Source organism: Gavia stellata, chromosome 12 (genome assembly GCF_030936135.1).
Source record: "Gavia stellata isolate bGavSte3 chromosome 12, bGavSte3.hap2, whole genome shotgun sequence".
NCBI classification, from domain to species: domain Eukaryota; kingdom Metazoa; phylum Chordata; class Aves; order Gaviiformes; family Gaviidae; genus Gavia; species Gavia stellata.
In genome coordinates this window covers 25,100,390-25,116,925 of record NC_082605.1, presented here as the reverse complement: position 1 = coordinate 25,116,925, position 16,536 = coordinate 25,100,390, and the positions used below count along the sequence as shown (strand labels likewise).

The following is a 16,536-nucleotide window of genomic DNA, read 5'->3' as shown; positions in this document are numbered from 1 at the left end:
GCGCTTGCTACAATGCTTTCCTGAGAAGAGTGCTGGATGCTGTGGGGTGACTTCTGTGATCCATTTAAAAAGAATACGTGGGGGTAAGAGTTTCATTCCTAGCTGCTGTGGAGCTGGGAGAGGCTGCAACGTTGCCTTCAGAGCAGAGCAGCCACGCAGCCCTGCGAGCTGGGAGAGCCCCCTTTGAAATGAGGCATTGCCATAAATCTCTGAATGGGGTGGCCTGACCCACCTCCATGGAAGGTTTCTTCTCTCTTAGGGTCCCATTTACGTGCTGTGTTAAGGCCTCGAGGAGCTGCACATTGTGTTGTATGGCTTGAATCCTCCCTGCAGGGGGGTTGTAGGCAGTGCTGGTGGAGGAGAGGAGGTGGGACCGCTCTTCCGCTCTGGCATCCACCTCCCTGTCTCTGCTCTTTCCACGCGGTTGCTTTCTGCCGTAAGCCCCAGCACAGACCCCGTGGCCTGGAGAGGAGGAGTGGGGAGCGAGGTGGCCACAAGCAACGACTGGTGCTTCCTCCAGCTCTTGACGTTTCTCCAGACCGCTGTGCTGGTGTCTGCTCTGGTCTCTGTGGGTTCGTGGTCTGGTTTCTGCAGACTGGGGGGGGTGTAGGAAGAAGAGGCTGACTTGGCTGGCAGGCCTTTCTCCGCTGATGGCGTTTCATGTTAGGGTGCCGCTGCTTGGGAGAGCTGGAGCATCGCGATGATGGACCCTTCGGCTTGCGTTGCTTTGCAGAAAGCTGCTGCGTGTTGTCCCTGTGCAAAGGCGTTGGCTTCTCTGCCAGGGAAAGCACAAATGCCTTGCTGAACCCTTCTGACCAGTCGTTACTGGTGGTGGTGTAAAGCTTGTTCGTATTGGATAAAGGAGCCAGCAGATTTAATGGAAAGGGTAACGCCTGCTGCCCTTGCCTCAGCTTCCCTGTGTTTGGCCGAGTTCCTGTGGGGTCAGGAGGCCCCCGGTCTGCTGGGATTGCACCAGGACGCTGTTTTGGGAATGCAGTGCGGTAGACAGGATTTACGCTCCATAGAGACGGCTAGAAATCCATTATAAACCCATTTTTACCCCCACTCCCCTTGAGTCTCCTAAAGGGGATGCATGCAGAGATGGTTCTTGCAGCCACTGATATGACGGGCTGACCACGGCATTAAAATGTTAATGGAAAAAGCCTGATGAAGGACAGTAAAACACTAGACAGCACACCCTGATATGCACCTGATTGCCCTACAGTCTGTGTGTACCTGTCTTGGCCAGGGCTGCTGCGCCCAGGGAGCGGGGCCGGCGGAGAACAGCTGAACCAAATTATTTACCTGTTCATTTTTTTGCGGGTGAGTTGGGTTTTCAGGGGATGCTCATTAGAAACAAAATGTGTAGGTAACTGGAGAGAGCAGGAGGGAGGAAACTAAGCTATGAGCGGTAGATAGCGTGTTTTGGCTGCGCCGCTGCCAAAGTCAGGGGGAGAAGGCGGTAACCTCCTGCCGGGCTGGTGCATTGCTGGGAGGAGAAGCTGCGAGGGTTTCACCTTCCCCTCCCGCTGTGGCGGTGGCACGGCCATGCGCGAAGCTGTTGGGGCAATAGGCGTTTGAGTAATGCACCGCTGGGATTACGACGTGAGCCCGATGGGGCGCACGACTCCGGGCACCTCCTTTCTGGTATAACTGCTCTCAAGGGTACCAGCACAACCTGTTCATTTCTATTGCGTTGTTTCGGTTGGAGTTAATTTGAAGGGAAGGATTGCTTGTTTAAAATGATTTATGCAAATATCCCTGTAGATATGGCATTTTTCTTCATGACTTGGCTGTTTTTTCCCTGCAGGCATGGTAGGAAGCCCATCATGTGCCGGGATGCGTGGTCCAGGCTTGCAGGAAGCCCCAGGACCTGGCCATGACCCTCCCCAGGAGCGAGGGGCGAGTCAGCAGGGGTTTGGGCAGGGTCCAGAAACCGGCTTGGTTAGCAGCAAAATGAAGGTGGCATTTTTCTAACCTGGGCTGCCCTGAGTGCTAGTCAGGGCTTCCAAACCCCATATCTCCTCCCGGGGGACACTGTCCCCAGGCCCCCCCGCACTCTGCCCCGACGTCCCTCCAAGGGCAGGGGCTTTCCCAGAAGGGAAGAAGTCACCCAGTTCAAGATCTAATTTCTTACACTTTCACTTCCTTTTTTAGTAGTGACAAATTAAGAGGTTACCTTACACCCCAGCAAGTAACGATGTAAGGGCTCAGTGTGGGTACGAAGGCAAAACCGGGGCTGTTTGGTGGAAGTGCCTTGGGTTTGGCGCTGTGTCCGGGAGCAGGCTGGCTCCTGAAGCGCTCCCTTAGACTGGGGATTAAAGAAATACATGAAAAAACTGTATGAAAAAAGCCAATGCCACATGAGTTGTTTTCAGACTTGAGAGAATTGTCTTTTTCTCTTCCTTTTTTTTTTTAAATCTGAAACTAGAAGTTTTGGATAAAAGGCTTGTCTCATTCTTTGTTTTACTAAGAGCCAAATCTCTTGTCTTTTTCTAGACAGGGTTATTAATAATGACATGTAAGGGAAGGAGGGAGGCTTGTTTGCTTGCTTTGGGCCGTTTGCTCTGTTCCTTCCCTGAAGCTTTCACATGCGTTCACCACCCCAAGGGTACTCTCAGGCTGGCGCTCGGGAGATCTGCGCGGCAGGAAGGAGAAAGCGTGGCTGGTAGCTCTGTGTTTGAGATGCTCCAGTCCGTGGTCCTTGTAGCTCCTTGGCTTTTTAAGCTGAATAGTGTCACTGCTGGGGCCTGCCGAAGCCTTGGCCTGGATTCAGCCCTGGCGAGACGGATGCTCCTCTGGCACCACGTCCCTCGATTCCCTGTGCTGCTGCTGCGGAACCGTGTTGACAGCAGGAGCCGGCTGCGGAGCGGGGCGAGATGGAAAGCACCGCACCAGGGAGCGGGAGTGTCCTGTGGGCACGTCGTCCCGTGTGGGCTGTCAGGGCTCTGCCCTGCCCATCTTCGTACACGCGTACCTGTCCACGGAAGTTGAGCCCCGGCTCGCCGAGCGCCGCACCTCGGGGGGCTTCTGGCCGCTGCCTGGGCCGCGCTGGCAGCTCCTGGCCTGGGGCAGGTGGGTTTGGTCGGTGTCGTGGCCTGCTTGGCATTTTAATAACGAATGCAGGCTAGCGGTGTGTTTAGATGTGTGTGTGAGGGCTCTCTCAAGGGAGATGTTGTGTACCAGTGAAAACCAGGATGACAGAGCACTAGACACACGTAAGAGGTAATTCTGTGGTGAGGAGGGCTGGGCTTTTAGCAAAGACGGCACGTGAATAGGCTGAAGGGGGAAATAAAAGAAACTGGGAGCCAAATGGCCTTCTTAGTGTGTTCCATATTTGTAGAATTGGATTCTCCTCAGAGTCCAACTCGCCATGCTATATTTGCAATAAACTATTGGGTCTAATCCCAGTTGTGAGGAAAATAATGTTTTTTGTTGCCAAGCATATTTTCTCACTTGTCAGAAATCAGTGGGGTGAAACATATGTTAGAGGAAAGGCTGTCCTAGGCTGCCCGTTCGGAAGATCAGCTGACGACACTGTTCTCCTGGACAGATAATTCGGCATCCCCAGAGCAGCCGCTCTTGGCCCAGCCAGGGGTGCTGGGTGGGCTGCACCCAAAGCCCCGGGCTGGAGACTGGCGGCGGCGGGGCTTGGTCCCGCTCTCCCAGCTGTGCCCGGCCCGTGGGAGCGTGCGGTACCGCCGGGTGAGGAGGAGGAGGTCTCCGAAAGCTTTCATCCCTGCCCGTTGCTAGAGAAACCCCCGCTTTTGTCTGTCCCTGTCTGAGCAGCCGGAGCCTGGCCCTGGCCCAGCGGGACCCCGCGGCGGGGGACTGGGCAGCGGCGGCGTGCCAAAACCGCCATCTCCCTGAGGAGGAGGGTGCTCGCCCTCCCGGCTGGCGAGGACGCTTGCAGGGGGCCCGGCCGTGGGCCGCTGCTGGTGGGGCTGGGCTGTGCGGGGCTGGGCAGGCTCCCAGGCGGATGGGGCATCGCTGCGTCCCCCGGGCTTCAGGCTTTCCTGCTCGCTGGCGCACGCTTGGCTCCTGTGCTCTCTCGTGTTTCAATTCAGGCTACGCACCTTCACAAGACTTAACCGTCCGGGTATTTCCACTGCCTGTTTTTCACCAGTTTTGGAAAAAACAGAATTGGGTTTATTTAATAAGCCCATCCTAAACTGCTCATGCATTGCCCGTATGTGAACTTTGCAACAGGTCCAGGGGCTGGTCCTGGGTCCTGTGCATGGTCTCACCTCTTCTGGCAACAGGCTCTGCTGGGACCCAACTGAATTTTTGCTACTGAAGTGTGCTAGTTGTTGCAAAACCATGGTGTCGGGCTGCGAGTGTCATGTTGAAGGTACAGCAGCACAAAGTGCCACTGTTCGTCTCATGCAGTGCTTTGACCTATGATGGGACAAGCAAAAGTAAATGTAGCTGTGAACTCTTGCACCTTCTGCCGCTTAGCTTGCGGTTGCTTTGCTCAAACTTATTTTGTTTTTTGTTTAAGATGTTTTACAGTTTATGAAGAAAGTAATTCCTAGGGTAGCAGTACACCACTAATCAGCACTGTACTTCTGCTGGTTTGGTTTCCACTGGCATCCACTGATGCCAGTTAAGAAGCTTGGCCCTTACCAGCATTTGGGGTAAGGAGTATTGGAGCCAGGGGTTATTGGAAGAGGGGAGACTTGCAAAATAACCGCCAGAGAACAAGATTGTCTCCCTTACTCCATGTACTGCCAAAGGATGAAATCCTAGCTCCATTGAAGCTGGTGGGAGTTTTGCCACTTTCTCAGCTGGGGCCGGGATTTCAACATGGTGTTTGTAAATGCTGAAACTCAGAGATTCTCCTGCCCAGGAGAATATGTGAGCTGTATGAGAACACAAGGAATAAGTGAATAATAATAAGGAATACCACTGGTAAAAGTTGCGTTGATCTAGTGGCATTCATCTAGAGTTTAATTGTTATATTTAAAAAATGAGACCATATGGAAAACATCCTTCAGCAAGCTGAGGGTGGGACTGGTTGAAGTAGCGGAGCAGCGTGTTAATAATGAACTGGAGCTGAGCGTGCTGTCTTCTTCTTGACCTCTCCACATAAGCATGTTACTACTAATATGAGTGCTCAAATTGGCCACGGTTTGTACCAAATAATTCTGTTCTTTGTAAAGCACTGCATCATCCCTGTTGTCAGAGGTATGCTATTTGGATGTGTGTAATCGCTCTCGGGCTCTGTGCATGGCTGCCAGCATTGTCCTCACTGGAGAATGGATGAGGTGAACAGCTTAGGAGAGGAAAAAATGAGACTTACTCCGATCTGCCCACTAAACCATGTCCCGCAGTGCCACGTCCACACCTTCCTTGAACACCTCCAGTGATGGAGACTCCACCACCTCCCTGGGCAGCCTCTTCCAGTGCTTCACCACTCTCTCAGGAAAGACATTTTTCCTAATATCCAGCCTGAACCTCCCCTGGCGCAACTTGAGGCCATTTCCTCTAGTCCTGTCACTAGTCACTTGGGAGAAGAGACCAACACCCACCTCCCCACAACCCCCTTTCAGGCAGTTGTAGAGAGAGATGAGGTCTCCCCTCAGCCTCCTCTTCTCCAGACTGAACAACCCCAGCTCCCTCAGCCGCTCCTCATCAGACTTGTGTTCCAGATGTCAACATCAACCCAAACAACACTTCTCTGAAGCCTTGAAAAGGTTTGGGGAAGTGCCTTCCCTCTGACACCGGCACACCAGTGACTCTCAGTTTCCAACCCCAATGCAGAGCTCCCTCAAGGTATGAGAGTTGGTCTTGCTGTGGTGGTGATCACGCAAACTTCAGCATTTTTGAAGGTCGGTGTTTTCAGAAGTTCAGCAGAAGTACCTCTGCCCTTCAGCTCGTCTCAGTACCCTGTGTGAGCCGCCTTTGGGGACACGCTTTGTGCCATAAGCCTGAGGTTTGCTCATCGTTCTGCTGCAGTCCCCTTGTGTGGTGGGGTAACGGCTCAGCCGCAGCCGGCAGGGCGGTGGGCATGCGGGACTGGGCACAGGGTCACTGTCTCCCGCTGGCGCAGAGAGCTGCGGGTGTCCAGGGCTGGTGATGATAGGACCATTTTGGAGATTAAGAAAAAACAATCAAAAAATACCTTTCCCTGGAGATCTTTCTGGCACTTTGTGCAACAGACTTCTCCGTTGACATCAAACACTGACTTCATGTGCTGATACCACGGAGGCTGATGTCCCTCAGAAAATGCCATTTGAGCGGCTATCAATCTTCTTGTATCAGAGGAGGAACAGCACCTAACGTTACAAAACCCATATGGAAAGGATTGCTTCCTCCGTGTATCTCTTCGCAGTTTGCTGCAGCAGCACACTGTTTTGCTGCAAAGAAGACACACAGAATTTGAGTCAGGCGCAGCGTTGTAGTTGGGTTGTAGTGACCATAAAGTCAAAGCGTGCTGCCTCTGAGCCCCCTGCCCAGCCATAGGCTCCCAGGGCCGTCAGGACCGGCTGCCCAGTCATCCCACCCAACCGTTGGCCATAAGCAGCACCGTGTTACCATCTTCACGGTGTTATTGACTGCCACTGCCAGAGTAGCTACGTCTTTTCCCATGCCTCCAGCTGGCTGACCCAGAATCTTACCGATTTTTAAAATTTCCCACCTAATTTTCTTCATGGCAAGTTTACACCTATTTATCTTATGCTGATACTTCAGTTTTAAATTGCTCCTTTCTTGGGTCTGCTCCCCCATAGAGAGCAACAGTATATGCTCTCAGCTGTCATTTTCCTGACCTGGCTTTGGAGTAGCTCTGTCAAGTTTTTGGGTGGGGTTTTTTGTTTTGCTTTTTTTAACGTTGCCGTTCATTTACAAACCTGCCAAAGGTTGAATGTAAAACATTTTTCTCATCTTGATGCTGTCTCTGTAACGCTTGCGTACCGCTTGGCTGTTGGTGGTGGGAGGCTGTTTGCAGGGGGTTTATCCCCGCTCAAGCACGTCAGCCTGTGCACAGTGCTCTGTCGTGGGGCTGGCCATAGTGGTCACGCTTGCTTTTCTTCTGCATCCCCTCTGTCGCGCTCGGAAGCCTTTCTCTGGTTTGTGGAGGGATGTGAGCATTCTTGGGGGTCTTTGACTGATGAGGGACTTCTGCTATATTTGGGATCTCAGTAGCATGGATTGACGGTGGGACCCATTGTTGGGGCTCTGCGGGGCCACGCTCTCCCGCGTTGGGCCATGTTAAATGTCCTGGAGGCTGCGGTGGTTGTCATCCCGCCCGCCGCCCCGGGGAGGCTGCCGGGCCCCAGGGCTGGAGTGCATCTCCTCCGGAAATCTGATTGCTTCTGACATCTCACGTGGTTACGTGCGTGGCCTAAGAATAACGAGCAGTCATCGACTGCGATATGGGCTAATTGATTGGAAAATATTCACAAAAACCAAATCCCCAGATCTTCTGATTACGGATGTTCCCTCTCCCGGCTGGATTAGCAGTCCCGCAGCCTGTCTTGAGCTTTGTTGCTCTCCTTTGTTTGCCAAGGAATTTTGTTTTCTCCAACATTCCTGCTGCTGTGTTTCAGAAGAGCTGAGGAAATCATATTTCTTGCATTTTCTACCTCTGATTCTGCATTTTAAGTAACAGGACTGCTCACGCTGGAAGCTCCTCTCTTATGAACAGAACCAAACACACTGGGAGGAAAAAAGCAGCAAATCTTGAAAGCCAGCTGTTCAGCAGAGTTCAAGGGGACTCAAGGAGCTTTTTAGCACTCTTGTTTGCAGAATGGCTCACTCTGTTATTCTCCTTTGGCACTGTTTGAGATTTCATATACTGTGAATTAAATCAATGGAGCATTTCAGACAAACTACTGTGGAAACGTGACCAGCTACACAATTTTATTTAATGTTTTGCTTTCTGCTTTTTGGCAAATGCTTTCAGCTTTTCCTAAAGCAGTTTGGTAGGTTTTTGTTTATTGATTTCTACTAAAAGTTCCTATAAATTCCAAGTTCAGAAACACAAATTGTGAGGTGGCTGTTTTCCTTGTGTGGACCTGCGGTGTTTGTGTTCGCATCCCGATGGTGCTGGGCAGAAGCCAGAGTTGGAGAGTTTTCCTAGTGAGGTTTGTTCTTCATGGCAAGGAGCTTATTTTTGATCTAGCAAGGAAAGCTCTGAAATGGGATGTTAAAAAACCATACGTACTAGTTGAACTGAGAAAGGGTCTGAGCCCAGTTTGGGTCATTTCTTTGAGAAACCTTTAGCTTTCACAGAATAACTTGTTACTGATGCTCTCGGAGGCATCCCATTTCCTTTTAGTTTGCCAAATTATTTTTCTGCAGTGTAAATAAGGACCTGCCAAGGTTATGTGAATTCCAGGAGTTACCAGCCTGCCACTGTATAACAGTGTCTCCGATACGTGTTTCTTGAACTGTGAGTAGCAGCAGTTCCCCTATTGCTGTGACTTCTTAGTAACAGTTAGGATGAAGCAGGAAACTGGGGAGATCAGGCTGACCACAGATCGCGTGGTCAGCCTGATAGATTATAACGGCTCGTTCCAAAGCTTTGGGGAAGAGGAGTGCAAATGAGAGCGTTTGCAGTCCAAACCTGGGCCTGGGTTGTCATTTCCAGCTGCTCCCTACTTCTCTCTAATGGCCAAAGCAACCCACTCTTCTCCAGGTGCCCTTTGGAGATGCTGCAGCGCTCCACCAGCCTGTAACGGCTGACTCTCGGATCACCCGGGATGAAACACGCTGCCGGGGGTTTCTCATTTCCAGTTATTTGAGAGACAAAGCGGCTGTTTGGCCCGGTAACAGCGGTGCGGAGGCACGGGTTGTGTCCAGCTCCCCTGGGACAGTGGGCAGACATGGGATCGCTCCTGGCTGTGGTGGTGCTTGGGGTGCCGGTTCCTGCGGTGCGGGAGCGGACATGGGATCGCTCCCAGCCACGGTGGTGCTCGGGGTGCTGGTTCCTGCTGTAGGGCGTGTTGGATGAGGGTCCCTCCGGTCCACCTGGGTGGTGGGTGTTTCGTGTCCCCACGCGAGGCTGTTGGTCTCCCTCCTGCACGCAGCCGCCTGGGTGCACCAGCGGTACAGGCAGCCCTGCCGGAAACCTTTGGCTGACAGCACACCCACTGCCGGAGAGCAGGAGTGAAGGGGTTAATCCTTGAGTGATGGTGGGTGCCCATCAGGTTTTTAACAGTTTAGCTCTTTCTTTGTAGACTTTACTGTAGCCCAAGGAAGGGTGAACTGTTCTGTTCCCAATTGCCTGTGCTTTGGGCTTGTCTCACTTGTCTTTCTAAAAGCCAGTTGTCCGTGAGGCACGTCAGTGGAGTGCCTGGAGATGACTCCCCTCCCTGCAATTACAGAAACACAATTAGTGATCTTTTCCCGTCAGTGTCCTCTGCTTTCTAGCTCTGTCTTCCAGAGTGTAAGGTTTTGGGGTCAGGCGCTGAAGAGATATTTGTCTAACATTGAAAAACGTTAATTGGCACTCAGCTGAAGGTTATAATTAAAGGCCTGTTAATCCTCCCATGACGGACAGGACTGATGCAGCTCATGCTGATGCTGCTGGCCAGAAAATTGCTCGCAGCCAGACTGCGCTGGTAAAGATGGGGCAGGCTTCAGTCTGGATTGTTAGCTGGCACCCATCACGGTGGCACCCTGGACGTTCGTAGATGCCTGTTGGGTTTGGGTCCGCTGGGGATCTGCTCTCTCCGTCTCCGGTGCATGAGCAGGCTGGGTTAGAGGGAGAGGGGGAGGATGGAGGGTGTTGGGATCAAACAGTAAATGGTGGCTGCTCCAGCCCCACCAATGGTCTCCAGCTCCGCTGCGCTGGCGGGAGAAAATGGATGTCCTCTGAGGGCTCCTGCCCGTTCCCTAGGCAGCAGGCATGAAGAGCGGAAAAAGGCTTTTCTGCCTGCCTGTATTTTTTCATGATTATCTGAAAAGGCTACTTAAGAGCAAGTTCATTTTAATTGAAAGGAGGGTGCCTCTTAAACGCAGCAGCAAAGTAACTATGGAAGCAGGGGAGCGACAATGCCGGCGCTGTCGGGGGCTGTGGTTGTGAGCAGCTGACTCAGAGACCTCCGGAGCACTGAGGAATGTAGTTTTCTCTGTTATCGCTTCTGTCTTGGCATTAATGATGCCAGCAGCCCTTAATTTTGTTTTCTGCCACAAACCTTTTCCATTTAACATGCAGCAACAGCTCCTGGGGTCAGCGGCCATCTCCATTTGTTTCTGTGACTGCTCATAGCTGAGTGGCTTCAGGGTCACGGCTGGCGGGCTCTCCATGTCTGCAGAGACTGCCCTTTGCCTCTGCGCGCTTAGATGGTGCTGGCCTGGCTGAACTTCTGCAGGGAACCTTGAAAGTGTCAAAGCAACGCATTACGGGGGTGGGGGAAACAAAGAAATCCTGTTGACGAAGGTCAAAATGTGCCTTGTTGATGCCTGGGTGCCCAAGAGCGTCCTTGCCTGCCGGTGGGACTGACGGACTGACGCGCCACCGTTGCGTCCTCCTTGGTACCAGGACTCTGGGGTGAGCCAGCGCACGTGGGACGATGCGGGAGAGGGTGCTGGGCCCTGCCTGGCTGGCTGGGACCGGCGCTGGGCTCACGAGCGTGCGGCGAGTGTGCGGGAGGCGGTGACCCTCACCGAGCTCGCGGTGGGGGCTGCTGGCTGTGGCTCCGATGGGCCCAGACTGCAAATTCCTGTTACTTGGAACAGGAGGTGGTGAAAGCTACAGGAGCTTTGGCGAGTCTCTGCATTTGTTGCTGCTGTCTGAACTGCCTTGAATGACCCCCTGAGAGTTAAGGAGGTATCTTCGTGTCAGATACAGAGATCAAACGAGCAGCAGTAGCTCAGAGCTGGGAAAAAATAGGAAGAGGTAGGAAATTGAAAAGATTGGAGAAACGGTATTGATATTCCTTGTATTTCTGTGCATTGTCAGGGTTGTTAAGAGCTGTTCTGGAGACCACCTCGGGTTGTAATCCACTATGAAAAGAGAACTAGAGATCAAATCTGTGGGGATTTTTTTTTTTTAAAATCTATATCAAACTTGCTCAGGAAAGCAGAGAGCTGTAAAGCAAGCCCTGTGTTGGCACCAGCAGGAGTGGGAATGTAAAATCCATATGGGATGTAATGAAATTTCCACTGACCCTGTGTGGGAAGGAAAAGCTTGTCAGCAGGGGAACATGAAGGTTTTAAAAATGTTTTGTTATGAAACCGGTACCTTTGTGTCCTGTAGGAATGTAGCAGTGGGGTTTTAGGAGGCTTAATTCAAAGGCGGTTAGTCTTTGCCACCCTTGGCTCCAGTGAATGCCATCGTTAACTGCAGAAGTTGTGTAACGGGGACACAACTTCAAAAGGGGGTGTGCATGAAGCAGCGCGGTAACGTAGCAGGCATGCCGTACCCCGGGAAGCCGTTCTGACAAGCTCAGTGGATGACAGCAGCAGCTTGCCATCTCGCATCCTGGCTCTGCTCGGGTGGAAAGCAAAGGAGCTGTCGGAAGCCATGGCTGCGTAGGTGGTCGTCTCCTGTTGATCCCATAAGGCATCGCAGCTCTTGCACAACACAGAGCCCCTGAAGAGCAGTCTTCCTGATGAAATCAAAGCTGCAGTTCTGCGTAGACATGATCTTTCTGTAAAGCCTAGGCTATTTTTCGGCAAATGCTGGAGTCTCAGCTACCAAGGACTGGACCAGCTTTCAGGTGCGATGATCGACTAATGCTTTCTGGAAGTCCACTCAGCTTCTCCAGGCGTCCTCGTGCATCTCTGTAGGCTAAATACCACTGTGTGGCATTAAAGCATCCTTCACCTCCCCCTGGAGCAAGTGCCATTGCAAGGGGAGCAAACCTATTTTTTGCATATGAGTGCAAATGTGAAGAAGAGGGGATGGAGAAGCAGTGCTGTTGGTGAGGCGTGCAGCTCTGTGTTTTGGCGTGGTGCTGCATACCATAGGAATAGGATGCTGCTTATTTTGATGCCTGAGTAAAGACTGAGGCGCTCTGACAGGAGTCATTTTGAGACCTCATTTGCAATGAGAATTTAATTTCTTCTCCGTTCTTTTAGCAGCCGTAATGTTTTTTTAGAAAGGGTATTTCTAGCTTTGCTAATATAGGGGAATTGCCTTTCGTTTCAGGGTGTTCTGCAGCTCAGCTGTGAATGAGGGCTGATGTTTGTGTGCAGCAGATGCCCCGAGTCACAGGGGAGCCCTGACCATGCAGCGCTGCCTGGGTGGAGGCAGCAGTTGTGCTGAGCGTCCCTGCGTGTCACCCTTCCTCCTCTGCCCGGGGCCTCGGCCCTTCTGGCTCCCGTGTCCAGCGTCCTCGTGTCTGCAGGTGGGATGGATGTAGGTCAGAAACGAGTTAGAGTGCTTTGGCTACCGCAGGGATGGTTACATGGTTATCCAGGCGGACTTCAGGAACGGAAAATGGCTTTGCTAGTGGCCAAGAGCAGTGTGTTGAGTTCCTCGCCAAGGCTGTGTTTTTGTGAACAGTTGTGCTACCCTCTCATAAAGTATCATCAGCATAAAGGAAGTGCTGTAAAAGCAGCGTCCTCTTCTCTAGCCCACATAGGTGACTGATTAACTTTGGAGTTTTCAGCATTTGTTATTTCCGAGGAGCTTTTGGTTTTTAGGTGACCTTCACACATCCTGCAGCCTCCAGTCCCATTACTGCCTTCGTTAAATTACCTAGTAATGAGATTGCTGCAGGTGTCCTTGTTCCTGCAGCTCTCCGAGTTCACCTGGTGGGCTGCGAGCGGCTCACACTCACACGATTGTTGTTACACCAGGAAATGTTGAAAAATACCAGATTGCCAGATTCTTATAATGGCAATTTGAACCTCCTCCACATGGGATCCTCAGAAATTTGAGCTTGAAATTGTCCATAAATCTTTTGTGATTTATTGAAATAAATAGCGTTAGTATAGAAAAGGAAAAATAGCGTTAGTACAGAAGAGAGGGAGTTGAATTGGTGGTGCCGCCACTACTGCTAGCGTTAGGCCAGCAGTGAATTGGCACATCCTTGGGAGCCAGGGAGGGGACAACGTGGGACGGGGGCTCTCTGAGGTGTCTTTGCATGCTGCCCTGTACCACTCTGGCCCCGTTGAGCCCCGAGGGTGCATACACGGCAAAGGGGGAAGGTGTGATGCTGCGTTCCCACTGCTGAGCTTCTCCGCTGGCTTTTTTGCTAGGTATGCTTTGCACATGCGTCCTGTCGGGGTGAGGGTCAGGACTGGAGAGCCGGTCTGTCTGCTGCTTGTGGGGTGCTCGGTCTCTGCAGGAGGCAGCAGGCACCCTGGCGATGCTGCGGCAGGGCTGCGGGCTGCTCCAGGCTTCCCTCTCCCTCCTCCGCACAGGCACCCTCCGGGCACCGCAGAGCCCCTCTTCGGCAAAGGCTGCGGGGTTGTAGTGCATCCGCCACAGTGTCTGAAGGTCCTTAGGAGGAAGAAAAAAACCTGGAACAGATGAGGTCTGTGGTGTTTTATGAGGTGGAGTTTGGAGGATCTCAAAGACTTTTTAAGCCCTTGAGCCAAAAGTGAGTTTGATTTGCCAGTTAAGGTGGCAGCTCTGGGGGGACGTGGGCGAGAGGAGTATGCACTTACAGTGCCAGCCTCCCTCACGTCATCGTCAGCTGTATCCAAATGATCGTTGGTCAAGAAATAGCATGTTAGTTTATAGGCAGAGAATTCAGGATTTCAGGTAATACTAGATAAATTGAAGTATCACTTTCTAGTTTCTGAAAGGCCATTGAAAAGCTCTCAGGGTGGGTCTCTGTGTACTTCTGCAGTTGTTTGTTTTGACAAAGAACAAGGTTTTAATGTGAGACCGGTGAATGAAATTCTTCAGCTCTCACTTGGGAAAAAAAAAAATCTGTTGGCTTTAGTAAGCCTTGAGTTAACCCTGAGGCTCGTGAGGGAGCCTGCTCCAGCAGTGTCTGTGCGATTTGCTCTGAGACAAGGAAAGACAACCCTCCTGGTCAGTGTTTGTTGCTGACGTTGTATTTTCTTCTTCTCCTTTCTTGTGTGCATGCAGAAATCCGAACTCAGCTGGTCGAGCAGTTCAAATGTCTGGAGCAGCAGTCGGAGTCGCGCCTGCAACTGCTGCAGGACCTGCAGGAGTTCTTCCGCAGGAAGGCTGAGATCGAGCTGGAGTACTCCAGGAGCCTGGAGAAACTGGCTGAACGATTCTCCTCCAAGATACGCAGCTCCAGAGAGCACCAGTTCAAGTAAGCAGGCGTTTCCAGGGGCCAAGTGGTGCAAAGTGATGGGCCAGAGACTGCCTCGAACACTAGATGTTTGTTTGTTTGTTTGTAGCTGCACAGTCCGAAAGTGGAGTAAACTAAATTGCATCAGTGGTGACCTTGTCTGTCTTATCACTGTGCAGGGCTCACAAAAAGAACTAGAAAGGTCTTTTTCCAAGACTTCACCACAGCGTTACTGGCCTGTGCTGCCCGAATTAGACTTCCTATGCACTTCTTTGAGCAGTACAATAAAAATAAGAATCGGGGACTAGGAAGGAGTCAAGCACCTTGATTTTTTTTTTTTTTTTAAAGAAGCTTGAATTCAGCCACTGATTTGACTGCACAAATAATGGTAGGCCCATTTTATAAACCCTGGTTTCTGCACGTAGTCCAATCCATAGATGTCAGAGTGCTTCACGTTGCACACAGATCTGCTTACAGGCTCGGACTTGGAAGCAGTTTCTGGAAATCTGATTTATCGCAGTTTTTCAAAATGAAGTATGCATGTTTTCTGTGTACACACCGGTACAGTGTTGAAGCTAGACAAATCCATAGTGGAAATATTGTGAAACAAAGCTTTGAAATAGGAAATATGAACTGGATGCTGGAATTGTGTGAAAATCAAACTGATGATGGAAACTGTAAAATCCGTGAATGCATGAATATGTGCCAGTTTTCAAAAGCAGCCTCTTTTCAGTTTAACCACACTCTCAAATGTGGCTAAACCAAAAAAGATCTGGGGCGGGGGGGGGGGGAAGAAACAAATTTGAGGCAGAATTTGTCTGGAGGTGACTGTGTTTTGTGGTGAGGATACGTACCTTGTGCTGTTACGCTGGCTGGTTGGTGGCCGTGACTTCAAGGCTCCTGTAAACGCCACCGTGCCGTCACTGTTGGAGGAGCTGGTCCCTGCTCTCTGGGTGCACTCGAGTGTGCCCGGTCGAGGTGTCAGGCTGGGCTCCACGGGGCGATGCTCAGTGTTTGCACGTGTGTGTTGGTAGCTGTCAGGGTTTCCCTCCGTGCTGCTCGTTGCGTTTCTTGCCATGACCAGCTCTCCCCGGCGGTTTCTCAGGGCGCGGGGTCTCGCTGGGCAGCGTGAGCGGCGCTGCCGAGCGGCAACCGGCAGGGTCTGCGCCCCGAGGGCCACGCAGCAGCGCCTGCGGCATGGAGGCGGGTACCCCTCCTGGCTGCGGCCCATGCAGCACGTCAGCTGAAGTTCCTCACCTTTGCCTTCCCTGGCCATAGCATCTGTCTCTGTCTCTTCTTCTGACAGCGGTGTCCATGAAATAGTCTCTCAGCTGGGATTATGCCCTTTGCTCAAGATGAAACTAGTGTCATTCAATTCAATGGCCAAAGACTACAGCCACTGTTTAGCTCCTTTCCCAGAAAATTGAGGGTTTTGCCCGTCCGACACACTTAGCCTGGCTAGCCCCTGGCTCTTTACAGTCTTTTTCTTTCTCTAACCCCTTGTCGGGTTTTTTTCCTGTTTCAGCTGCAAGAGCAGAGATTTCTGCTGTTACGTTACTAAATCCTATTTTTTCCATATTACTAAATCCCATTTAATCTGTTTACTCGTCTCTCTAGTGAGCAAGGCTTTACTGTTGTCTTATGCAAAAGTCTGCTGAAAACGAATTGCCATTCAAATGCTATCTGTTCTTTTTGCATCTCTCTGTTGCTTGTCAGTTGTGGGGTGCCAGGCTGGTGCTGCTGTATCATGTGTTGGGGATAACTGTCCTGGGGAAGGAACTGGCCAGTATGGGCTCGGGAAGGTGCTCTTGTTCAGAGCTGGAGCCCACGAAGGCTCGGGGCGGAGGGTGTGTGTGCGCCTCTCCCATCAGCTGAGAGCAGCATTATGGCACTGCCATTGCTTATTGTGCTTACAGAATTGGAAGGGTGCTGTTGTGCAGTATTGTCAGGTGACAATGGTTCTCCACCGTTATAAAACACCTGGGCACAAGTGCCTGGTGGCTTGTGATGGTACTGATAGTGCTAATAGGGTCAGCTTGATTTCAGCGCACGCTTCTGCTGAGTCCTCACTGTCTCACTCTGTGTTGAGAGAGACTCCCTTAATATATTTTTCTTCCAGACTGCTTTGTACCTGCCCTTTATTAGGTTCATCTGCGCTGCTTCCCCAGCTTGCTCATGAATGTCATTATTCTGACGAGGCTTTTGACACTCTTAAGAAATACGGTATCTTCAGCTCTTCCTTTGTCCCTGTGTAGCCATGTGCAGCAGGCTGTGCCCAGCCCTTAATGGTGGTAATTGCCGTGGTGCTGCTGCCGGGCTGTTCATGGTGATTCTGGGCTGACGGACTCATTCATGCTTTTATATGTGG

General features: G+C 51.5%; 1 protein-coding gene across 2 annotated transcripts in view; it reads left to right on the top strand.

The window, feature by feature from the left end:
• Positions 1–16,536, top strand: part of SRGAP3 (SLIT-ROBO Rho GTPase activating protein 3) — a 125,852-nt gene that overhangs the window by 47,077 nt on the left and 62,239 nt on the right. For both annotated transcript variants that reach the window (XM_059823573.1, XM_059823572.1), the window contains exon 2: positions 13,997–14,189. In XM_059823573.1, the coding sequence (XP_059679556.1) occupies positions 13,997–14,189 (193 nt within the window). The remainder of the gene's footprint in view (positions 1–13,996; positions 14,190–16,536) is intronic.